The sequence below is a fragment of the Asparagus officinalis genome, chromosome 4 (genome assembly GCF_001876935.1).
Source record: "Asparagus officinalis chromosome 4, Aspof.V1, whole genome shotgun sequence".
In the NCBI taxonomy this organism is placed as follows: Eukaryota; Viridiplantae; Streptophyta; class Magnoliopsida; order Asparagales; family Asparagaceae; genus Asparagus; species Asparagus officinalis.
The window spans coordinates 70,893,635-70,920,043 of record NC_033797.1 but is presented as its reverse complement, the minus strand read 5'-3'; the positions used below and the strand labels follow the sequence as shown (position 1 = coordinate 70,920,043).

Sequence of the window (26,409 nt, the reverse complement as noted above, 5' to 3'; positions counted from 1 at the left end):
TCCATTGCAATTGGAAACTCTTTAAAGGTTATTTCTATATTAATTGAACTTTGAAAGTGCTATTTGTATAATTACCCTGTTTTAGAGGAGGTTTATGTGAAAATTTCCAAAAAATAATATGCAGTGTACACCATTTCTTCAAATTCAAGGGAGTGCTTGGTTAAAAGTCTAAGGCTTTCATCCCCTACTTGTTCCTTGAACTCTTCAATTTGTTCCTTCATATTTTCTGAACGATTTTTAGGTTTATCTTATCCCTGAACTATTGAATTCATTTTATCTCATGACCTATTTTCAACATGTCAATATGGATTTTTTTTTTCAAATTCACTTTTATACGAAAGTGAAGAAAATAGATGAAGAAAAAAGGAAAAAACAATTGACTGAAGAAACATTGTAGTTGTAACTACATTTAATGGGGGAGAAAAAACAATGAGCAACCTTTTTGTGTATATCTAGGTGTCATTTATAATAACTTTTCAAACTTAACACTAAATCTTTGGCGCACATTGTAGTCTTATGAAGAAGTTTGGGGAAAGAGAGCATATAGGGTTTTCTCGTCCAATCCAAAGTGCAAGGGTTGCTTATATGCTCAAATATTTCTTATTTTGGCATTAAAATAATAATAAAGGGTTTTTGTTGCCAAGTCCTCCTAGGCACTCACTAGACACTAGTAAAGGGTTTTGGCTAACAGAAATATTCTTTGGACAAGGGCCTTATTTCAGACAAACGTATAAATAAGGAGCTTATGCAATTTTCCCATGGACAAGTACAGTTACCCAAAGGGTATACAAAGAGGTCAAATCTCACCTCCTCCTTTTATCTCCTCTTCTTTATTAATTAATTAATTAACCCGAAGCTCATAGAAAACTCAGCCCCTCTTGTCTGGCCACCTTCTTTCTCTGGATCAGATCAACTTTGATCCCGAACCCACGGAGCTCTGATATATCTTTCCTCTGCCTCTATTATTATGATCAAACACTGCCCACTACATAATCCCATACACGGTATATGCAAAGATTTTTTGTGGTGGTAATTAAATCGTGAGCAGGATATTAGCTGTCCTGACTCTCAACTCTCTCTTCGCTTCTCTCCCTCGGTTCTTTCCTTTTCAAATCCCCCCCGTCGAATAGAGTTGAAGCACCCCACATCACATGTGAGAGCAACCGACAACCCCATTTCCCCATTTACCCATCTCAGTAATTATGTTGGGTTTTCTCCATAATAGTTTATTAACTTTTGGGGAGCAACTAGTGCTTTGCGTAGAAGGAAGATGAAGGCTTTTGTATTCGTTTGTTTATTCTGAGTATTTCCTCTAAATTTATTTCTTGGAAAGGGAAAGGTGATCTTGGGGGGATTTGGAAGGCAGGGGAGAGATGGGGGTGCTGAGTACTTTGCTGGGTTTCTGTGGGTTTGGGGTTGGAGTTTGGGGTGGAGTTGTTGTCGGCTACTATCTCTTCATCTATTTTCAGCCCACCGATGTTAAGGTAAGATTTTGGTTACTCTTTGCTCAGTAATTTTTGTTTGATTTTAGTGTCGCAGATTTTTTTTTTCTATTGTGGAAGCACCTTGACCTGCTTTTCTTGAAGGAAAAAAAATATGGTGTTGGGTGTTTGTTTTGCGGGATCTGTGCTTGCTAAAGGAAATGGGTATACGTTGGTTTTCAGTTTCTGGGGGAAGGATGGGGGGATTTGCGTTTTAATAGGAGAGGAAGAAAGCGGGTCTTGTTTTTGTTTCTCAATTGCGAAGGAATTGATAGAAAAGAGAGAAACATGTGGAGCTCCTGGATATGCAACTAATGCAATTCTTTTTCTTCATTACAATTAGATTGGGGAATTGTCATGATATGGAAACAAAATATGTTGATATTGGTGCCTTGGGTACCACTTGCGGAGAAACTAGGTTGATGTAGGCCGACTAGTGATTCATGACATTTCTGGCTTCTGACTAGTCTCAGGGTTAGCAGACAGGATTAGGCAATATACAAACTGTGGAAATTCACGGCATGGATAGTTTTAACCTATGGCATAATCTATGGCAAGGATAAGTTGTTGAATACCCATCTGTAAGGACTGAATACTGGGTAACTACAATTTTGCTATCCAACAAACCTAGTTAACATAGCTGGAACAACGCGTGCGATTTGACTAAGACGCAAATCGAGAAATGCAGATGGACTGGTTACGTTGTATCTAATGGACGATGAAAATCCAAGTTAATAAAAAACCAAGTTAATAATGGCTAATAGAAAAGTGAAACCCGTTCATATCTCTGGGGTCTTTTCTATGCTCCTTCTATGAGTCGTTTCCAACACCTTCTTATTGGACGGTTTAGGCGTTCATAATGAACTTGTATCAGGATTGCTACTTTCAAGTGGTCATGTAGAGTTATTACAATAATGAAAGAAAGGACTGTTAGGCGTTGTTGGCTACTTTACTATCACAAATTCAATGAGTTACAAAATTGGATTAATGTAATCTTTTCGAAATAGCTTGTGATATGCTTTTCAGTTAGGATCATGATATCATTCCTGTGCTAAGCAATGAGTACAATTTGCTACTTGGCAAATCAAGCACTAGCTACTGACATATTGATTAGGACAGGGGCAGATCCTGAAAAAGTGACGACTAGGGGGAAACCGCAAGCATAAATAAAGGTAGTTAAATACCCTATACTCTGTACCTACATTGCCCATGTATACTCCAGTTGTATTTGGTTGCACTGAAATACCTTAAAGTTTCTAAAAGTTGGCAGTTAAGTACCTTCGGTTATGCAACCTGAGAATCCCCCTCCCATCGAAATTCTCATGCAACACTCATATGCTAATTTTAGAACATTTTAACCCTTAATTTTTTGTTAAACTTATAAAAATCTCATTTTAAATTAGAATTAGGGTAGGTTTAAAACAGGATTTTGATAACATAAGATTTATAAAAAAAAGCTTTAATATGTTCGAAGATTAGCATGTGAGTGTCGCATGAGAATTTTCGGGGGAAATTCTCATGTTTGCATAGCTGAGGATACTAAAGTGCAAATTTTAAAAATTTTAGGGTATTTAAGTGCAACCAAATACAACTGGGGATATATGTGTGTGTATAAAGTAGGTGAGACTATAGGTTATTTTAGTGCAATTAAGCCATAAATAAATGATGACCTAAATATTAAAGGGATTTTGTTTTGGAGTTGTGAACTTGTGATCTAAGGTTGGATATGGGAATGACATGGCAAATTGAAAGGCTAAGATTGATAGTGGGGGATATATATTGTCTAACTCCTATTAAGTCACTTTGTTTGGGAGATTTGTAACTGATATTTTGTAAAAAATTTCTGGGGTCAGTGGTGTCAACTGCCTCCACTGCCCCCATGGTGGATCAGCCATTGGACTAGGAGCAAGGGCGGAGCCAGGGTACTTTGAGGTTGGGCAAGTTCCCTACCTTAAATTTGATTGTAAGTGCCTATTTTTGGTACATTTGCATTAATTTCCTAACTAGTATTCATACATTTGAATCAATCAATCTACCTAATTATAATATCCATTTAATTGTGACTTTTAACACCTAGGATTTGTACATTTTGCATACAAACTTGGAATATGATCCATTTAATTATTTCTTCACATATTAATGAATTTCAATCTAATTGTGAACACTTTCCTCTTTCAGTGGAAAAGTACAATCATGCTTTTTAATAATATTTTTTGTATAATTTTCATTGCCACTCTATTTGTGCCTTGCCTGGTTGAAATCTCGCTCAGATGCTGAGTAGGAGACAGTGATCACACAATTCTGGATAAAGTCCTTGTTACTCGTCTTATTTTCAAGTCCTCTTGAGTGATATAATTATGTAAAAAGTAAATACAGCAATCTATGCATGTGATGTGGGGGAGTACATAGACTTTTTGTAGCTCTTTTCATTTAGTGAAGCTCTCTACACTACATTCACCATATCTTTAGGTTTTTCTCTCCATTTTGACTGGTTGAAGAATCCGGTGAGGGAAATATGTTGCTGTGTTGTAGGCTCCTAGCTTTATTATAAATCCATTACATGGTCATGTACTGAAATGAATATTGCATGCCTATTAGTATTTGCATGTTAGATAGTTAGTGACTTCTATAAGAGAACAATGGCACTAAACTGTGCTGCAAGGATTACAGTCCTTAGGGTGTACTGGTGTAGAAGTAATACTGGTTATACACTACTGTAATAGAAGAAGCATTCGAGCACACGTTCTATGTGAAGTTTGAATTTACAATGAGATGACAAATTATCCTCAACTACTCTATGTAATTCCAGACCTTTAACAAGAATCAGCAGAAAGGGCTTACATTGTTGATTCTTGCAGTTGGAAGATAGCTTAACGTTTGTGGTTGACAGATATTAGTTTGATTGGCTAACACTGATGGCACTTTTTTGTTTGTTCTCCTTGAAGGTTGATTGGCTGGACGAGTTTATTCCATTGTAATTAAATGTGAAAACATCAATGTTCTTCATAGATATATTAGCTTATATTAAAAAAACCATAAATGTTGGTGTTTCTTTTGTTTTCTTGTTGATTATAATGATTTGTTATTGTTATTCCTTTGTTTTCTTACCAGCATCCTACAGTTCGACCACTTGTTGAACTTGATTCAAAAACTCTGGAGCAGATGCTTCCTGAGATTCCCTTATGGGTGAAAAATCCAGACTTTGATCGGGTAAAAAAAAATTCTGCCAGAATAGTTTAAATGTCTATGGTTTATCGTTACTGATTATTTATTATTACCTGTAAAACTGATGACACTTTTTTGTTTGTTTCTCCTTGAAGATTGATTGGCTAAACAAGTTTATTGAATATATGTGGCCTTATTTGGACAAGGTATGTAGGTTATTGAAAGGTTTTGCACTATTTTAACAGGTGGTTCCTTCTATTCCTTTATTTTATATCTTCCTCCTTTTCCAGGCAATCTGCAAGACAGCTAGGGAAGTAACAAAGCCAATTATCGCTGAGAATTGTGCCAAGTATAAAATTGAATCCATTGAATTTCACACTTTAACCCTCGGTTCACTTCCACCGACTTTCCAAGGTCTTCTCTCTCCCCTCGCCCCTCCCCTCTCTCTCTCTCCCTCCCTCCCTCCCTCCCTCACGCACGCACGCGAAGCACATAAATTCACACACACTTGCATAATCAGTGAAATGCTTCACATTTAAAAAAACACAACCACTGTTGTTCAAAATCAACTTTTAAATAAACATTATTTTTAATCAATTGAATGCCTAGGCCTAGATGCAGTACTTGGAAACAGAAAGGATATCTTACTGAATTTATGAGATAACATATCACGGAGCGAGAAAATTTTATCTCTAACCTCCAGTAAGTTTACAGACGCTGACTATTGTTTTTGTTCCACATGACTCGTTCCCATGAATACTGCTTGCATCCTACTGGGATGTAATGATACTCCCCAAATTCATCATCTTCCTATGCTGTGATCTGACACCCTACTAAAACAAACAAATGAGAAGAATCAATACATGCTTATGGAAACACCTAGTTAAATTAAATGACTGCATTTTCGTTCTTCTGCATATATGGGTTTTGGTGCACTCTCGACTCAGAGTGCTACAATGTCTCCTCAGCAGCAAACATTCCTTCTCGAGTTTTAAATGCTTCTTAGAATCAGTTATCATTGTGTGCGATTTAATGCTTAATTTGCTTCCATTAGGATGCTCAGAAAGGAAATAAAGAGCAATAGGAACATGTAGTTTTTCTACCTTTGACTGAGGAGACACCTTTAAGTCCCTGTTTATAATTTAGTGGCATATGTTTCTTTATACCATGTTGTGTATAGTTGTAACCATCGAACTTTAGGTTCAAAGAGCATAAACAATCAATTAGAGCCACTCTGTAACTTGTCTGTTGTATGTCCGATGTCTCTTTACTTGTCTTATTATGTTTGAACTTCCTGATGAGAATGTTCTGCATGCCACTCAACGAGCTATACCGAGTACTTAGTTTATAAATAAATCAACGTATATAAATCACCAATTGTAGGATCAGAATTTTCTTTTCTTTGAATTTTGTCATAACGTAGACTTATACAATTCATTTAGGAGTCTGCTTGAGTCACTTTTCATACATCCCATATAACTCATGTTCAAAGAATTTTACTCATGTCATCCCATGTATGATTGTTTTTACTTAAAATTTTACTTATACCTAGACACTAGGGGTGGCAATTGGATCGGTCAAGTCAGGTGGGATCGATATGTAAGCTTAACCTGAACCCGATCTGTTTAATAAACGGGTCACACTACCCAACCCATTTATTAAAGGGGTTACCCACCTGACCCGAGTAACCCAATTATGACCCGTATATGATTATACTACCGGTGTTCTAGAAGAGAAATCACGATAGATTGCAACAATAATTTTTTAAACATTAGATATCATCTAAGCATATATTCATATAGTCAAGTTATAGACTATAGTTTAAGGGATTATGTGTAATTTAACAAGAAAAATAAAGTAAAAAAGGACACGTATAAAACTAGAGCTCATCACCCCTAAGTTTTTCATCAAAAAACCTTACCAAAAAAATTTTCATGCCCTTTTTTTCTCAGATCCCCAACCTCATCCAGAAATTCACAATTATCATCAATGTTATCGATCGTGAATAGCGTCGCGTAGCGGTGAGGCACCGCTAAGGTTATTTTCGCCTGTATCAATAAAATAGCGATAAATAGCACATAATCAAATAGCGATCCAATTTAAATATATTTAAATATTCAAAAAAATAAGAATCGATGCAAGGACGGGGCTTTGTCGAGAGCAGGGCTTTATCGAGGAGATGGAGCAGAGGTAGTTGGAGGATCTAGAGAGGAGAAGAGATGGAGATGAAGCTTGTCGAAGTAACTGCTGTTTGCTGTAGCGTCGAGGAGAGGAGATGGAGCTTGTTGAGGAGTTGGAGGATTTGGATAGGAGGTGGAGGAATGGTGGAGAAGAGATGGAGATGGAGCTTGCTTGTTGAGGAGTTGGAGGATTTGGATAGGAGGTGGAGGAATGGTGGAGAAGAGATGGAGATGGAGCTTGTCGAAGTAATTGTTGTTTGTTGTAGCTAGGAGGTGGAGGAATGGTGGAGAAGAGATGGAGATGGAGCTTGTCGAAGTAATTGTTGTTTGTTGTAGCGTCGAGGAGAGGAGATGGAGCTCATTGAGGAGTTGGAGGATTTAGATAGGAGGTGGAGGAATGGTGGAGGAAGGCAGCGGAATTGGAGCTCATCCAACAAGAAAGAAAAAGAGAGGCGGAGGTCCGATTAGGGTTTTTTGAGAAAGAGGTGGAAGCAGTTGAATACAGAAGAGAAAGAGAGTGGGTTTTATAAGTTGGATTAGGTTCGGGCGTGATTCGGGTTGGGTTTTTGATAAAAATCAACCATAAAAGAAGACGCTAATAGTGCTCAAAAGCGTTATTAACAACTTTTGAGTTTTGAGTGCTATTTCACACTTTTCTCTGCTATTTCGAACAAATAACAGTCTTTGGCGCTTTTTCTCATCGCTATGGTCAAAATTATTGCGGGCAAGGTCCGCTAACGTAATTGTACCGCAATTGCCCGTTATTTACAACACTGGTTATCATCTTCATTAATCAACTCTTTTTATCTATTCAATCAATCCAACATGAAGCATCTCTACAAACAATCCCCCTCCTCTCAATCTAAAACACCAGCATCCCCAAACCCTCAAAACCCCATCTCAATCCTTTGCCCGCCGTCGTCGCCGGTCACTCGCTACTCTCTTGGCACTCGCTACGACCGCTCTTTGCTGCCATTTGTTGTAGTTGTTCTACGCCTCGAGCTCCCGTAGCGGTGGATAAAGAACCCTCAAAGATTAGGGCTGAAAAGAGAATTGACACTTACCCAGTTAGATCATATATGGATTAGATGAGTCATAAATGGGTTGACCACTAGCTACCCATTTTAATAAATGGGTAGCTAGGGTTGACCTGTTTATGACCCAAGCCCATTTAACTCGACCCGTCCCCCTTAATAACGGATGGGTAGCTAGGGTTGACCTGTTTATGACCCAAGCCCATTTAACTCGACCCGTCCCCCTTAATAACGGGTCAGGTTGGGTCGATTTGATGGGTCGGACTATTTTTTGCCACCCCTATTAGAAACCACTTAATATGGAAGACCAAATAAAAATAACCTTGAGTAGGGTATTCATCTGGATGTGGTATGTATGCCTCATTGTTTTCTGGTGGCATTACGTTTTTGCATGATAGAGCTACCTGAGACTGCTATCATCATGTTTCCACTACTGAGTAAGTAGGTACCATCACCACAGTCTGACAGTCATCATTGTGGAGCAGAGCGCTTCGAGACTGTAATTGTGTGTCCTCAAGTCCGATTGTTGATCCCAATGACAACATAGATGTTCCTGCCGCATTCAATGGAGCTCAATGATAATGGAGCGAAAAACTTATCTTTGTAGGTCACACTAAGCATAAAGCATATTAGATTAAGTAAAATAGAAAAAAAATCTGTTTGTTTAAGAACATAGAAAGTGATCAATCTAGTATTTAAATTTGAGACCGGCACAGAAAGCTATAAAGGTAACACCATAAGTAAAGAAAAAATCTACAGCTAATCTAATTTTATATTATAATTATTAATTTAACTGGTAAAATTACATCTCAGAAAAAAATCTGTTTATTTAAGAACATAGAGAGCGATCAATCTAGTTATTTAAATTGCGATCGCTTTTTGGGGTTGAGAGAATTACTCCTTGGAGTTGATGATAGAAGAAGTCATGCAAGTCTTTACCTTGCTAATTGCTACATTATCAATTGCTTTTGGGGCATCGAGTAAGAGCAACTAAATATGTGAGACCTTTGAACTACCTCTTCTCCCTGACATGTTAGGAGTGATAAGATGAGTAGCTCAAGAATGGCCTCCTTACTAAAATCCTAGCCTAGTGTTACTGAACTAGAGCTGGTTTGATTCTCTTGATGGAACCAGATTCAGTTCAGGCTATGCCCTAGTCCAAATCAGGTTTGGACCCAGTCTGAAGTGGTCCTTCAGTGAGATTCGATCCAGCTGGATCAGCAACCAGCATGGTTTCTAGACCTAGTCCAACACTATTATAGAAGCACAGGTACTTGTTAGCAATTGACATATGTTTGTATTTCAAAAATATTGTAACTTGTATGCTCATAAAAAAAAATTGAGCAAAGAATGCACCTGCCCAAGAAAGCTGCACAAGTGAACTTTCTGTAATATTTACATAAGATACTCTTCCTCCTGCAACGTGTCGTCAACTCTATATATATCTGGTTCGCTAATTCTGTCAGATTTTTGAGCCAACTTTGTGCTTCCTTGTATTGGAATTGCATTTGCACGAATACACTATTTATTTTTAAAAAGTCTGCCTTGTATTGTGTGCATCTTGTGTGTATTCTTGCTAGCCTAGTGTACTCAATTGATTGATGTTTTTATTAGAAACTTCTGCATCAGTATTAAAATTTAGATGTTATGCTAGGAATGAAAGCTTATGAAACAGATGAGAAAGAGTTGATTATGGAACCATCACTGAAATGGGCTGGAAATCCGAATATTATTGTGGTGGTTAAAGCATTTGGATTGAAGGCAACCTTACAGGTTACTAGCTTGTACTATTTTGGTTTAAGAATAACATAGCTTGGATATTTGAGACTAATGCTGCTTCTGAAAAGTTGTTTAAGAAGTTATATTAGTGAACTAATTCGATTCCTTTTGAGATTCAGGTAGTAGATTTGCAAGTCTTTGCTATACCGCGAATTACATTGAAGCCTTTGGTTCCTAGTTTTCCTTGTTTTGCAAAAATCCTCGTCTCGTTAATGGAAAAGGTACATAAGCAAGTTTGATTTGTTTGGTAGCTTTTTATTGTGATTATATTCTTTATATATCATGAACAGTAATTTCAGCAAGTTTGATTTGTTTGGTAGCTTTTTATTGTGATTATATTCTTTATATATCATGAACAGTAATTTCCAACTTCTTCCATTGTATTTTCTTTTCTTTTCTTTTCTTTGTTGCAGCCACATGTTGACTTTGGACTAAAACTTCTGGGAGCTGATGTTATGGCAGTTCCTGGTCTTTATAGATTCGTGCAGGTATTCTGCTGCCATTGTTTATTAAATCAGACGATTGTGACTAACAACTGGTTGATGCATCCATACGCAAGTGTAAATGGAAAGAGGAAAAATGCCTTAGTTTGAGATCTTGAAACTATTCATTAAAGAAACAGAAAATCTATAGTTTTTTAACTCAAGACTGAATTATCTTCTCATGGAAGGAAATTGATTCCTCGACCAGTTCTTTTAAAATGTTCACGAGGAGTAGCACTTGAGCTTTAGCTTGCAAATGGCATGACAACGAGATGGAGACACTACAAGTGTCATTGTGTCCTACAATTCATATATTGTTTATTCTTTCTCCTTTTTGCCTGTGCATTCTCTTACACATATAGTTACTTGCAGGAGACTATCAAGAACCAAGTAGCAAGCATGTATCTATGGCCCAAAGCACTAGAAGTGCCAATTATGGATCTTTCAAAGTAATACTGACTACATAATATTAGCAATTTTTAAAGCATCCGTACCCTAATTTGGTTACTGATTAGTTAGCACCTGTGCAGTGCTATGAAGAAACCTGTTGGACTTTTGCACGTTAAAGTCATCAGGGCAAATAAACTTAAGAAGAAAGACCTTATGGGTAAATCTGATCCTTATGTGAAGCTAAAGCTTACAGAAGACAAGCTCCCATCGAAGAAAACGAAAGTGAAGCACAGTAATCTCAATCCTGAATGGAATGAGGAATTCAAGTTTATCATCAAAGATCCAGATTCTCAAGCCCTTCAGATAAGCATTTATGACTGGGAAAAGGCATGCCTCTAGTCCATAATTTCATTTTATTTAAATTTGTATATATATACCTCTTAAAGCACGCATATTTGCAAAACAATCCCTCAAATCTGAATATTTGCAAAACTATTCCCCAAATACTTTGGAGGAAAAAAAAACACTCAAACAACTTTTTCTTGTGACAAGGGAACCTTGGTATTTTTGTTTTGTTTTGTTTGGGGGGGGGTGGGGGTGGGGGTGGACAACCTCCGCCTAAGTAAGTAAACCCCGGGAGTCGAGGCCCACCTTTAATCCCACACAACACCAGATAAATGCGGTTCCAGGAATCGAACTGAGGCACTCCGGGTTCATATTGATACATCCAAACTACCTGGGCCACTCATTGGTGGTATCAAATCAACTTAGATAGGCTAATTTGTAACCGGAATGTAAAAAAAATCTATTAAATAATGTAGTTAGTTTATCTTATCTTGCTTTATTTTAGTCCTACAATTCTTAGGTTATTAGAACCTCTATACTTTCTCTTGTATTTAAATACCTTAACAGAATGAATAATAAATCAATTTCTCACAAATATCTCTGTACTTATCATGGTGTCAATCTTTCTTATTCGTCCGGGAGAGAGTTCTTCCTTCTTCCTCGATCTTGAGGCCGCCGAGGGGGTTTCGCTTCGCTATGCTCTTCCCCTTTGCGGCTTCGACTTCCAGCAACACCACTGCCAAGCCTTCCTCCAACAGCAACTCCTCCTCCCAATGCTTTGCCGCTGCAACCCCTCGCCTCGTAAAATCTTAGCAGCGCCTCCACCGCAAACCTCAGCGGCTCAAAAGCAACCCCATCTCCATTGCACCATGTCCCAAACCCCCAAACTCCATTCCTCTTCCACCAATTGACCATCGACCGCTTCCCTCCCTGGACAAAACCCACCGCCTTACAATATCAACTAGTCAACAACCCAAATCAAACCTCACCCTTCATACCTTCACGCCTCCAAATCCTGACTTTAGATCTGTTGCAAACCGCTGTCAGCCTCACCTCCACTCACGAGAAATTCGAGTGGAGGTAGGTCCTGCACGAGATTGGCTCTCCCCCAAACTCTCGCACGAGATCATCCCCAAATGCGTGGTTTTCATGGCCGCCCCCATCATCATCTCCCTGCTACGACCACTGCAGCAGCAGCACTCTCTCAGTGCCTAATTGCGCACCCTAACCTAGCTCGAGAACCCACTGTTGCAGCCTCGTCGCAGCCTCATTGCAGCCCTGTTGAGTGGCCTTTGGCCCCAACCTCGTGCCATGCTCCACTTTTGTCCACCGCTCAATGAGATCCACTGGCAGTTATTTCTCTTCCCCACAACCTTTGTTGACGCCCAACTAACTATCAAGACCCCATGACACCCACCCCCAACTCTTGCTCAGCCCTCAAGCATCATGCCCAACTTTTCATCACCCATCGCAGAACTGCCACTGCCCCATTGCAGCCAGTGCAACATCATTGCTTCACTGCACGCCCGCAACATGTTTGTTCAAATGTCTCATCCGATCACCTACTGCATAAACGAGATGCGTTCAACAAATGCACACAAGGTGTTCGACAGAATGCCTGAGGGACATTTTTCACCCTCTTCTCTTGTCTAGAACCCCCGACCATGCTTTCCTCTGACGAGCACCCCGACCAAGCTCTCCTCTGACCAACACCCTAGGCCATGCTTTCCCTAGCCATCATTGTCGGCCACGCTTTCTCTCGTCCAAGCACCCCAACTAACCACCCCAGCCAAGCTCCCTCCGGCCGAGCATTCCTGGCCAAGCTTCCTTTGTCTTAGCTCTCATCGGACAGCTACGCCCTCATTATCTCTGTCCAAGCCCTCACCGGATAGCACCACATCATCTCCTACTTGCAAGCAAATCATCATGTGCACTCCTCGGCAAACTGCCTTGGAACCCAAATACAATTTGAAAGGGGATATTAAATAATATAGTTAATTTATCTTATATTGCTATTATTTTAGTCCCACATCGCTTAGGTTATGAGAACCTCTCTAGTATTTAAACACCTCAGTAGAATGAATAATAAATCAAATTTTCTCAAATATCTCAATACTTAATATCACACATAGCCTAATGTTTACTCACCATATCCGACAGAGTTGATGATTTTTTTATTTGGGGATATTTTTTCGAAAGTTGAAGAGTTGAGGGTAGTTTTGAAAAACTGAGATTTGGGGGGTAGTTTTCAAAATGCACATGATTTAAGGGATATATAACCAAAAAACCCTTTTGAAAATAATTTTCATATCGTAACCTTGTTTAATTTTTCTTGCAGGTTGGTAAACATGATTTAATGGGAATGAATGTCGTGCCAGTGAAGGAACTTGTACCTGATGAGCCGAAATCTATGACGCTGAACTTGCTAAAAAATATGGATCCTAATGATCCTCAAAATGAAAAATCACGTGGAGAGGTTGTTGTGGAATTGACATATAAGCCCTTTAAGGAGGATACGACAACCGAGATGGCTGATGATGGAAATGGGGTAGAAAAGGCTCCTGAGGGCACTCCAGAAGGTGGTGGTGTTCTCGTAGTTATTGTTCATGAAGCTCAAGATCTTGAGGGGAAACACCACACAAATCCGTATGTGAGAATTCTTTTCAAAGGAGAGGAGAGGAAAACGAAGGTACCTTGAGAATGTTTTGTTAAGTGTTTTTCCTTTAATTTTTATATCAGTTTTATATTTTGTTTACTTGCGATGAGGGGCTTTTATGGATGCAGTACATCAAGAAAAACAGAGATCCAAGATGGAATGAAGAGTTTCAGTTTACATGTGAAGAACCACCGATTAATGATAAACTTCATGTAGAAGTCCTTAGTAGGCCATCTAGTCTTGGCATTCACTCCAAGGTATGTACCTGTTTGAGAAGTTTTTGAGTATCATAAGTACTATGGTAATGAACAATTGTGTCTTGTTGTGCAGTGTACATAATGCTAATACGTTGTTAGCGTTATCTTAACCCACAAAAGTTCGTTGACGTTTATATTGGTGACACAGTTTTTACCTGGTGCCTTGTGATATTTATTATTATGTTCTAATTTCAGGAGACCTTGGGCTTTACTGAAATCAACCTTGTAGATGTCGTCAACAACAAGCGAACCAACGAGAAGTACCATTTAATCGATTCTAGGAATGGTCGTATTCAAATAGAGTTGCAATGGAGGAGCACTTGAGAACTACTAGCAGAAATTTCAAAAGAGAAGAGAATAGTGGTTTCATAGGAGATTTGTTGTCTGCGCAAAGCCTTGAAAGCTTTATGCGCTCCATGGTAAAGATTGCCCTTGTACATAAAATGCTCGATTGCTTCCTGTTTCTTTAAGCATTTGTAAGTTCGGTGTTGTTTGTGACGGCAAATTCTAGGAAAATCCTTTTATGGTACTGTTATCTGTGTAATTGTTTGCTCGCTTTCCACAAATATTGGGTTATAGCAATTTCCTTGTACTTTTGAGGAATATTTACTTATTTGTGTGTGCGTGCATATTCTCTCCCAAGTAATGTGTATGTTTGGATGCTCATCATAGCCTTCTACTGTAAAATTAAACAGAACAAATTTTGCGCATCGTCTGTATAGATAACCGCAGGTAAAAAAAAACGTTGAAAAACGAGAGAAGACAAACGACAGTGTGTAAGGGCGCGATTTGTGTATTGCAGAATGGAATATAATCGTGAGAATATGTATAACCGAACCAATACTAAAGAACATTAAATCATTAATCTAAGCGGAAAATAACATAAAGGAAAATCCGAAGTCAAATTTACACGAAACCCAACAAAGCTAACACCAGAAATAAACAATAATGAATATGGGTAGATTTATTTTCATCTGTGTATGATTTAGATAACCATCACTACCTACAGCTTGAGAAATCCCAGACAAATTTACTCAATGTTGATTCAACAAGCAAAGCTAACAAATTCATCAATCAGGTATATGTAAATTAAAATTCGCTCCAAATTATCTCTTCTAGTTTTCACGAGGGTCCCCTGCAGAATATTAATAATTTTAGCAATTCCTACCACTTAAAATAAGATCCGTTGGCCAAATAAATAAGAGAAAAAACAAAGAAAACACAAAAAGATAATAATTGTAAGATTATTTATTAGAGAACCAATACTATAGAATAATCTAAGCAAAAGATAACATAAAGAAACAATAATGACGTTCTTGCATAGCAACGGGGATGTGATTATGAAGAAATATTAATTAGATCTACCTTTTTGTTGTCGAGTGTATTTTTCATTGCAAATTATACGTTTTGCTTAAATTTTGTGAACGTAACAACATTTACATTTTAAACTGGAATTAAATAACACGGGGGACAAATAATTATTTTTAAATTTCACTAATGCAAGGACTTAGACGAATTTACTGCAACCAAATTAGTTACAAGAAATTGTAAATCCTACTTCCTTTCACAACTAATATTCGATTAGTTTTTGCATTTTAGTCCTTGAACTTATTGCAAATTTACTTGTGTAAATTTTTATTTACGAATATGTCACCCCTATAAATAGGTAAGAGTGGGTTCTAAGCCTAGGGTTTTCACTTTTTCTCCTGTTTCAGCCTCCTCCTTCAGATCTGACTCCAAATAGACTCTCCTCTCTCTCCTCCTTCAGATCTGATTCCAAGTTGATTCTAGGGCTCGGGTTTTCGCTGTTCTCCCTCGAAGCTGGTCGTTCACTCGTCCCTCGAAGCTCGTCGTCCCTCGAATCTCGTCGCCGACTCCTCCCGTCGCCGACTCCTCCCTCGAAGCTCGTCATCCCTTGAAGCTCGTCGTCCCTCGAAGATCGTAGTTTACTCCTCCCTCGACTGTCCCTCTCGAGTCATCAAAATGTAAGTTGGTTGAAGCTTAAAGTTACCATTATTTTTGATTTTTAATTTATACTAATTGCTAAAGGTTACTTCTTTATGCCTTTTACAGATAATTTTGCACAAGATCTGATCTCATCCCTTGCGGATCTGTAATTTCAATCGGCTTCATTTAATCGTCAGAGGTGAACTCTCATCTTTCTTTACTACCTAATAATCCGGCTCAATGTTTTTCTCTGTGGCAAGTGACGTAAATCATTAGTGGTACCATTAGTTATCAATGATGCTCTGATGGTCATTTGATTTGCTCGACCTTAACAATAGGAGTCATTAGTATGCTTAAGTGACTGGGCAGTTAGGTAAGTGATATAAATCATTGTGTGCTAGTAGTATCTTTAGAAGTTCTGAACTTGAGAGAAGTTGTGTGCTTTGTATGATAAATAAAGCTACAACTTTGTCCTCAGATAACAAATATCACATTGATGAATGTGGATTTCGTGATTGGGCGGTTAGGTGTGCTTCAACTGATAGTATTCCTTAAGAAAGTAATCGTATAAGCTGAAGGTACAATCGAAGTAAGCATTGGGATCTCATTTTGAAGATGTATCACCAAAGAAGAAGCACCTGAAAGGAAAATAAGAAATCTCAATGACAAAGAAACAGATGGGAGAAAATCGAAGAGACATTTATGAATTACTTATTAAAGATGTCACCCTGTAAAAATAAACTCAACTAATGGAGATCAGCTTCCACATAAAATCCATAAATTATGTCCTATGATAAAAAAAGAACTTATATAACCAGAGACAATGTCATCTGGGAAAGATTTGGAGCAAAAAACTCTCATTGGAGCTTGATGTTCAGGTATCCATTATTAGGGACCACTTTGTTAAAATTCGTCAACATCATTTAATGTTAAAAATCGTTCATGACCTATGATTTTATGATGGGAAATCAAGATATTTGGGTCTTGCTTCAGTGTGAAGATTAGTGTTTATATTCTATTTTGATTTTTATGCAATTGAAAACGATTTTTATATAACATGATGCGTGTTGACTTATGTACTATTCGAGTTGAATTCGAATAGTAATGTGATACTGACCTACTGGGTAAGTTGGTAACTTGGTAATTGTTATATTGTTGTAGATTCCAAATATATTAATTTTCAAATATTTGGCGAATAGATATCGAATAGTTGATGGATAACTTGATATCAAAACCATGAAATATTGTTGATCGAATGTTCGCGAATAGTTACCGAACACGTACACAACTAAACGAAGTGAATTTGAATTATGAATATTATTCTAGTCGAATTCGAACACGAATAGTGCTATTTGAGCCGAATTCGAATAAGACGCTATTTGTTCAGATTCGATTCGTTTCCACCCCTAGTAAAATTTTATATCGGTATCAGAGTTCACGTGTCTCGGGCCCCACGAAATGAATTCTTTGTTATCTCACTTTTTCCCAAGTCAAATCAACGGTAACTTTCTTTTACTGCCTAGGGCCCAATCCATCCTGAAAAGTCTGGATTTGATTTTTGGATCTATTCATTTCGATGCACAGACGATCGAATAACCACGAGCCCAGTCCTCATTATGGGGGTATTTAGGCTCACTGCTTTTATTCGTTATTGTAAATGAACCCATAGTCCCATATAAGACTCACATATGAGAGTGAAATATCAAAAATTACGAAAGAAAAATGGTGCATTTAGCATTTATATTTTTTTCTTGATATAATTAGCATGTGCGTTAAGTATAAAGAAAATGTGTTTTAATATTATGAAATTGTTTTCATTTGACAATATATATAAATAAAAATAGTTGGTGAGAAAAATAATTTATTTAGAAAAATTGATTAATAATAGACACAAAATTTAATTGCAATTTGCATGTTCAAAATTATTTTCATAGAAGAACTAGATAGCCAACATACATTTGAGCATGATACAATGCTAGCATATGATAAATAACCAATAAATTCACAAATTAGAAATTGCACTTAGGGTTATTGCTTTCTTTGGCTTCCATAATGGACTTGTAGTAGATATAGATACCATTCTATTTCCTAGCAAGTTTGTAGCAAGACTCTTAATAATTAAATCCTTTTGGTTAATTTGATCTTTTACTTTCGTTACTATATAGAAACTTAAGTAATTTATACGTGGTCAGTTACTAAGTACTAAAATTGTTAAGTCAAAGAGCTAATATTTCATGCAATTCAAAATTGTCGAGCTTATTGTTGAATGTTGACAGGATAAGTTCTTCGCAGTTAGTTAATATGAAATGGACTAAACACACCTCTAACTTGATTTTATTGTTATGAATAAATTAGATCTAAACTTATCCCTTCATCTTCATAAAAATTACATATTATAAAATAATAATCCGTTGCACGTTGTGTGACAGCCTCCTCAGCTCCACAAAATGTTTCCATACCGTATTTTTTAGGATGCCAATTCAACATAAAGATCACCAATTCAAACCTAGAATACCAATTCAACATAAAGATCACCAAAATGGGAGCAGATTGAGACCATCGCCGTTGTCCTTAAGAAAATCGTCGGTGAAAGCATCGCCATCGTCGGAAGAGGCATCGGATCCGGATCCATCGTCATCGGAAAAGGCGTCGGATCCTTCGTCATCGGAATCTGATGGCTGGCTTTGCTCTTCTTCGTCCTCGATATCTGATTCCTGCTCCTCTACTTCTTCTTCGATATGGAGGGGCTCTGGAGAGGGATCCTTCTTGTTCTTCTTCTTCAAATTAGGGTTTTGAGATTTGGATCCCTTTTGATTTTTCTTCGTAGCCATTTGGAGAAGCGAGAGAACGAAGAAAGAGGGCGCGTTACTGAGAGGAGAGAGATAAACCCTAGGGTTTATGGTCTTTTCGACGGTTCCGCGCTTCTTGACTCCAATAGGGTAACGGGTTACATCGGGTCGGATCTTTAACGGGTGCACATATGGTCCATTACAAACACGTGGATAATGACGCGAGAATTTTACGACCCATTTGAGAATCCGAAGCCAGGTAACTTATTGCATTTACATTTAACATTCACACAAAAAAAAGTAAAAAAAAAACTCTAAAAACTTGCAGGAAAGTAGGAAAATCACCTATCATATCCTCGGGTTGGTATCAGAGTTCACGTGTCCAGACCTTGTGTTTGAGAGTAGGAAAGTAAGAAAATCACCGCAAATAAAAGATAAAACTTGCAGGAAAGTAAACAATAAAGAACACACCAGATTTAATAAGGTTCGGCAAAGTATTCCTTAAGAAAGTAATCGTATAAGCTGAAGGTACAATCGAAGTAAGCATTGGGATCTCATTTTGAAGATGTATCACCAAAGAAGAAGCACCTGAAAGGAAAATAAGAAATCTCAATGACAAAGAAACAGATGGGAGAAAATCGAAGAGACATTTATGAATTACTTATTAAAGATGTCACCCTGTAAAAATAAACTCAACTAATGGAGATCAGCTTCCACATAAAATCCATAAATTATGTCCTATGATAAAAAAAGAACTTATATAACCAGAGACAATGTCATATGGGAAAGATTTGGAGCAAAAAACTCTCATTGGAGCTTGATGTTCAGGTATCCATTATTAGGGACCACTTTGTTAAAATTCGTCAACATCATTTAATGTTAAAAATCGTTCATGACCTATGATTTTATGATGGGAAATCAAGATATTTGGGTCTTGCTTCAGTGTGAAGATTAGTGTTTATATTCTATTTTGATTTTTATGCAATTGAAAACGATTTTTTTATAACATGATGCGTGTTGACTTATGTACTATTCGAGTTGAATTCGAATAGTAATGTGATACTGACCTACTGGGTAAGTTCGTAACTTGGTAATTGTTATATTGTTGTAGATTCCAAATATATTAATTTTCAAATATTTGGCGAATAGATATCGAATAGTTGATGGATAACTTGATATCAAAACCATGAAATATTGTTGATCGAATGTTCGCGAATAGTTACCGAACACGTACACAACTAAACGAAGTGAATTTGAATTATGAATATTATTCTAGTCGAATTCGAACACGAATAGTGCTATTTGAGCCGAATTCGAATAAGACGCTATTTGTTCAGATTCGATTCGTTTCCACCCCTAGTAAAATTTTATATCGGTATCAGAGTTCACGTGTCTCGGGCCCCACGAAATGAATTCTTTGTTATCTCACTTTTTCCCAAGTCAAATCAACGGTAACTTTCTTTTACTGCCTAGGGCCCAATCCATCCTGAAAAGTCTGGATTTGATTTTTGGATCTATTCATTTCGATGCACAGACGATCGAATAACCACGAGCCCAGTCCTCATTATGGGGGTATTTAGGCTCACTGCTTTTATTCGTTATTGTAAATGAACCCATAGTCCCATATAAGACTCACATATGAGAGTGAAATATCAAAAATTACGAAAGAAAAATGGTGCATTTAGCATTTATATTTTTTTCTTGATATAATTAGCATGTGCGTTAAGTATAAAGAAAATGTGTTTTAATATTATGAAATTGTTTTCATTTGACAATATATATAAATAAAAATAGTTGGTGAGAAAAATAATTTATTTAGAAAAATTGATTAATAATAGACACAAAATTTAATTGCAATTTGCATGTTCAAAATTATTTTCATAGAAGAACTAGATAGCCAACATACATTTGAGCATGATACAATGCTAGCATATGATAAATAACCAATAAATTCACAAATTAGAAATTGCACTTAGGGTTATTGCTTTCTTTGGCTTCCATAATGGACTTGTAGTAGATATAGATACCATTCTATTTCCTAGCAAGTTTGTAGCAAGACTCTTAATAATTAAATCCTTTTGGTTAATTTGATCTTTTACTTTCGTTACTATATAGAAACTTAAGTAATTTATACGTGGTCAGTTACTAAGTACTAAAATTGTTAAGTCAAAGAGCTAATATTTCATGCAATTCAAAATTGTCGAGCTTATTGTTGAATGTTGACAGGATAAGTTCTTCGCAGTTAGTTAATATGAAATGGACTAAACACACCTCTAACTTGATTTTATTGTTATGAATAAATTAGATCTAAACTTATCCCTTCATCTTCATAAAAATTACATATTATAAAATAATAATCCGTTGCACGTTGTGTGACAGCCTCCTCAGCTCCACAAAATGTTTCCATACCGTATTTTTTAGGATGCCAATTCAACATAAAGATCACCAATTCAAACCTAGAATACCAATTCAACATAAAGATCACCAAAATGGGAGCGGATTGAGACCATCGCCGTTGTCCTTAAGAAAATCGTCGGTGAAAGCATCGCCATCGTCGGAAGAGGGGATTGAGACCATCGCCGTTGTCCTTAAGAAAATCGTCGGTGAAAGCATCGCCATCGTCGGAAGAGGCATCGGATCCGGATCCATCGTCATCGGAAAAGGCGTCGGATCCTTCGTCATCGGAATCTGATGGCTGGCTTTGCTCTTCTTCGTCCTCGATATCTGATTCCTGCTCCTCTACTTCTTCGATATGGAGGGGCTCTGGAGAGGGATCCTTCTTGTTCTTCTTCTTCAAATTAGGGTTTTGAGACTTGGATCCCTTTTGATTTTTCTTCGTAGCCATTTGGAGAAGCGAGAGAACGAAGAAAGAGGGCGCGTTACTGAGAGGAGAGAGATAAACCCTAGGGTTTATGGTCTTTTCGACGGTTTCGCGCTTCTTGACTCCAATAGGGTAACGGGTTACATCGGGTCGGATCTTTAACGGGTGCACATATGGTCCATTACAAACACGTGGATAATGACGCGAGAATTTTACGACCCATTTGAGAATCCGAAGTCAGGTAACTTATTGCATTTATATTTAACATTCACACAAAAAAAAGTAAAAAAAAAACTCTAAAAACTTGCAGGAAAGTAGGAAAATCACCTATCATATCCTCGGGTTGGCATCAGAGTTCACGTGTCCGGACCTTGTGTTTGAGAGTAGGAAAGTAGGAAAATCACCGCAAATAAAAGATAAAACTTGCAGGAAAGTAAACAATAAAGAACACACCAGATTTAATAAGGTTCGGCAACATGCCTACGTCCTCGGGAGGCACACCACGCAATTCTTTGATTAACTTGAAAAAAGATTACAAGCTCGCAAATTAGGGTTTAATCTCTCTGAGATTTCTCTGAAGAATCCTCTCAAAAACTCTCTTTTTGATGCACTACAAACCCTAAAAACGTTTAGGTATATATAGGATCCCAGATCAAAACAGAATCCTGAACAGATTTGGAAACAAGAAAACCCGACTCCGGTCGACCGGATCATGTTCCACGGTCGACTGGCCAGAGCGCCAACTTCCTACATGAGTTTGGTGCACGTTCGCGGTCGACCTGATCAGCTCTCGCGGTCGACCGGACAGAGTGAGGATTTCTTTTCAGTGGAATCGGATGAGAGCGATTTAGAGGCCAAGTCTCGAGCGATTGACGAGGACAAGGCGAAAGTGGAAGAGGAAGCGGAGGAGGAATTGAGGTTGAATATAAAGGAAGAGTTTGACGAGTTCAGATTGCCTACAGAAGAGGTAATCTTTTGTTAATTTCTTTCATGTTTTTTGTATTCTTAGTGCTCAGTGTTTGTTTGTGTTTGTCTCGAGCGATTGACGAGGACAAGGCGAAAGTGGAAGAGGAAGCGGAGGAGGAATTGAGGTTGAATATAAAGGAAGAGTTTGACGAGTTCAGATTGCCTACAGAAGAGGTAATCTTTTGTTAATTTCTTTCATGTTTTTTGTATTCTTAGTGCTCAGTGTTTGTTTGTGTTTCAAGTTCTGTTATTTTTTATTGCAATCTGTTTTAAGGGTGAAGTGTTTAGTTTTGAAGTTGTTAGATTAGTCTTTCATGCTAAAAGATAAGCCATTTTTTTCATCTATATATTAAGAAGCTGCTGTAGTCTTGTGCAAACAAACAAAAAATTGAAGTACAACATACATAAGGAACACGGTTCATTGAAATTATGTACTAAAGATGGTGATTATATTCCTTGACTATATCTTTTTTCTGTAGTAATGTTGGATACTGAATTTCTTGCAAGTTTATGAGTTTATTACCAAGTATTTGTTTGGTTATACTTATTTGTACAGTTGGAAGCTCAAATTGTTTTCATCTTTATGGGGAACTTAATGGGACAACAACCTGAAATTTAGGAAATTGAAAGAGTCTTGTGCACTTAACTATTCGATGTAGAATGCCCTTCAGTTGTTTTTTTTTCGTTCTGTCACTAAACTGTATCCTCTTTGTTTGAATATCAGTGTATCTTCTAGAAATTTGACAAAGAATTTTCAGAATTTTCAGAATTAAATCTATAAATTGAAAGTGATATTTGCTGATGAAGAAGGCAACTATTTACTGGTATTATATGGTAACAAGGTCAAACTTTGAAAAGACTATAATAATGGTAGTGTGAAAACATGTCCTGATTGATGTATCGTGCTTATAAACTTCCGAATAGGCCTCGTGACATTGGCATAAGAAATGACTTAGAAAAGTTTTTGGATGTTTTTTCCCACTGATTTGACTATTGTGACATGACAGGAACTCGAAGAAGAGGCACATCAACCTCCGAACCTCTCAAAACTCCAGCGCAGAATAAAAGAGAGTATGTACAAACGTCCTCAATACTTTGAGCTATTCTTGACATCTTTAAATCTCCTCCCCTAAAACATGAAAAGTTTGTTTGTTTTTGTTCTTTCTAAATCCTTAGTTCTTGTATAGAATTTGTTACTAATGGATATTATGGATTCCCTTCTATCAGTTGTTAATGTGCTCTCAAATTTCAAAAAATTGAGACATGATGGTGCTTCACAGAAGGATTACGTGGAGCAGCTAAAGGTGGACCTGGGTTCTTATTATGGCTACAATGATTTTCTCATTGGGGCTCTTGTTGAGGTATTGTTCAATATAGTGATTAGGTTTGTTCCAGATTCTTGCCGATATCAACTTTTTCCAACTTTGTCATCACCTGTATCTTTTCCAGATGTTTCCAGCTGCGGAGCTTGTTGAACTCCTGGAAGCTATGGAGAAGAGTCGACCTGAATGCTTGCGAACAAACACTTTAAAGGTACCAATAGCTATCTCAGTCATGTATTGTTGAGAACAGGTTAGGTTACGCTGATACCTATTTGATATGTTTTGCTTATTTCGTGTTTTAATCTGGCATTCACATCAATGTGCACATGCATTATTTCTGCTTAATAATTGCAATATATTCTAAATATTGCTGAATCTTTTCTAGATTATATGTGATCTCTTCTAGTAATCAAGGCTAGTGAATGTCTATCTGTCTTTTTGACTAATTTTGTTGTTGGTTATAGACTCGGAGAAGGGATCTGGCTGGCGTCCTGATAAATAGAGGAGTTAACCTTGATCCTATAGGCAAGTGGTCAAAGGTAAAAATTTTGACGCTTTCTTCAGTCTGATGTTGGTAATTGGTTTCAACTGTTGGAGGATATAACAGCACCTGTTTAAAATATAAATGACAGGTTGGGTTAGTGGTGTATGAGTCCCAAGTTCCTATTGGTGCAACCCCTGAGTATATGGCTGGGCATTACATGGTATTAAACTGTTATACATATTTTGTTATCACTTTTATCTAGTCAGTTGGGGGCTTTCTAGTTTGAATTCTTGTAATTTGCTTATTATTTTTTTATTTTATATCGATCTGCAGCTGCAAGGTGCAAGCTCTTTCATACCTGTGATGGCACTTGCTCCGCAGGAGAAGGAGCGGATTGTCGATATGGCGTAAGAATTTTCAGTCACATGCTTACTGTGCTTTTTTTAATTGATCCAGCAGATTCAAAGCATCTATTACCATTTACACTTCCATATTGGAAGTAAGAAGAGTTAAATAAGTCATTATTTTAGAGGTCAAGTATCTAAATTCATATCGTTTTGGCTGTGTAAAGTTAGGTGGATATGATAGGTGCTTATTCCCACATTAGATGTGAAAGTTAAATTTCACTATTATAATCAAATAGTAGGTTGTAGATAAATAGAATATAAACTATTGCTCGATCACAGAAGACTATTGTCTTAGTGGTAAGAGTATCAAAACACATTTTCTCACTGTTGAAGGCCGTTATAGACTTGATTTTTATCACCGATCCATTTTCTGAAGTTTTGATCAATCTGCTGGTACCGATATCGGATACGAGTAGCCTGGTTTTTAAGCATGTTAGACATGGTTGAAGATCCTTGACGATAAATTTGAGTTGTGTAGGTGTTTGACATACACAAGACAACCCGATCCCTAGTGCTATACCCAAGCCAATTGGACGCCTACTCTAGATTAAAGGTGCAAGGATAAACCACCTTCTTGCCAGTCGTTGTCACTAACACTCACATTTGGACCATTTCTTTTTTAAAATACTTTTATCATATTATTGAAATTAATTGATATATTACTTGCATGCCACTCTAATATTATTTATGTTTCTATAGGTCTGCTCCAGGTGGAAAAACGACATATATCGCTGCTCTTATGAAAAATACTGGTATATTCATTTTGGCAAACTTGATTGCTTGCTCGTCTCCAAGTTATAATTCCGTTATGACAAAGATGTCCTGCTTTTGTTGATTATCTATTATCAGATTATTTTAGAAGTTATCACCTTATTCTTATTAATAGAGGTAAGGTGATTTAGGCATAGGGGTAAAAGGGCTTCTAAAGGGTTACTGACGATATTAATGAATATCTTTAATAGTCTGTTTTTTGTTTACACAATATTCTTCGAAGCGTAAATTTATGAATAAATTTTATACAAGGTTTTAGGTATTTTAATAGATTTTATTAGAATTTTTTAGTTGTATTTTTTTTGCTTTAAACTTAAATAATTCTTGAAAAATTTGGGATGCATATCTGTTTATGAATATGACAATTTATGTTATACATGTGCGTGCTCTATTGTTAAATATTGATTGATTATGCTAATGATTAGAGGAGCACAAACTTCAGAGCTATGTGGTGTTTCAATATAAGTCAATAGTTGCGTAAAGTCGTAAACAATAACATCACTTACTAATATTTCATACTGAGATAGTGGACACAACATAAATGCATTCGTATCTTTAAATCAAGTAGAATTGTGAACCTGTCATTCAATCCTTAGTCGTGGAGAAATCTCTGACATAGTTTCAACACATCTTAAATACTCTACGAAATTTAGAATGGATCAAAAGGAATATCAAACATACCCCTCAAGTATCCGATATGACCTGATACTAATACATCCTCGTCAAACGCAATGTAGCTTCACAACCTTCTTTTTTTCCTTACCTAATTCATATATTTTTCATATTGATTTTACATACAGGGTTCCAGTCGTTTTGTCTTCTACATAGTTCGTCTATTTATCAAAAGACAAGTTTTAATAATTCCCACAATCTCTCTGCAAATAAATATTGAAATTTTTTGTTGATAATCTTTCCTTAAGACTATTTTATTTATTTATCTTATTTCTTCAATGTTTAATATATTTTTTAACTTGTCTAATCGTGTAGGTATAATTTATGCAAATGAATTTAAGGAACCAAGGCTCAAGTCACTAACTGCAAATATTCATCGGATGGGCGTGACAAATACTGTAATATGCAACTATGATGGGAAGGAGGTGAGTTGCTAACTTGGTTATTAATTTTTCCTGGTT

At 37.0% G+C, this 26,409-nt stretch overlaps 2 protein-coding genes and 1 long non-coding RNA gene across 3 annotated transcripts; all 3 read left to right on the top strand.

The window, feature by feature from the left end:
- Nucleotides 862–14,382, top strand: LOC109837691 (synaptotagmin-2-like). Its single transcript, XM_020406022.1, has 12 exons — nt 862–1,484; nt 4,593–4,691; nt 4,802–4,852; nt 4,937–5,060; nt 9,515–9,633; nt 9,759–9,860; nt 10,053–10,127; nt 10,494–10,570; nt 10,652–10,898; nt 13,195–13,545; nt 13,641–13,769; nt 13,965–14,382. Exons 1-12 carry the CDS (start codon nt 1,374–1,376, stop codon nt 14,091–14,093), a joined length of 1,614 nt encoding a protein of 537 aa, XP_020261611.1. The 5' UTR covers nt 862–1,373; the 3' UTR covers nt 14,094–14,382.
- On the top strand, nt 15,442–18,742 carry LOC109837690. Its single transcript, XR_002246395.1, has 3 exons — nt 15,442–15,754; nt 15,843–15,915; nt 18,146–18,742. It is a non-coding gene; the product is annotated as an uncharacterized LOC109837690 (long non-coding RNA).
- Nucleotides 22,078–26,388, top strand: LOC109838895 (probable 28S rRNA (cytosine(4447)-C(5))-methyltransferase). The gene is made up of 10 exons (XM_020407324.1): nt 22,078–22,293; nt 22,377–22,466; nt 23,300–23,363; nt 23,520–23,653; nt 23,742–23,825; nt 24,079–24,153; nt 24,247–24,318; nt 24,432–24,505; nt 25,205–25,257; nt 26,264–26,388. Exons 1-10 carry the CDS (start codon nt 22,078–22,080, stop codon nt 26,383–26,385), a joined length of 984 nt encoding a protein of 327 aa, XP_020262913.1. The 3' UTR covers nt 26,386–26,388.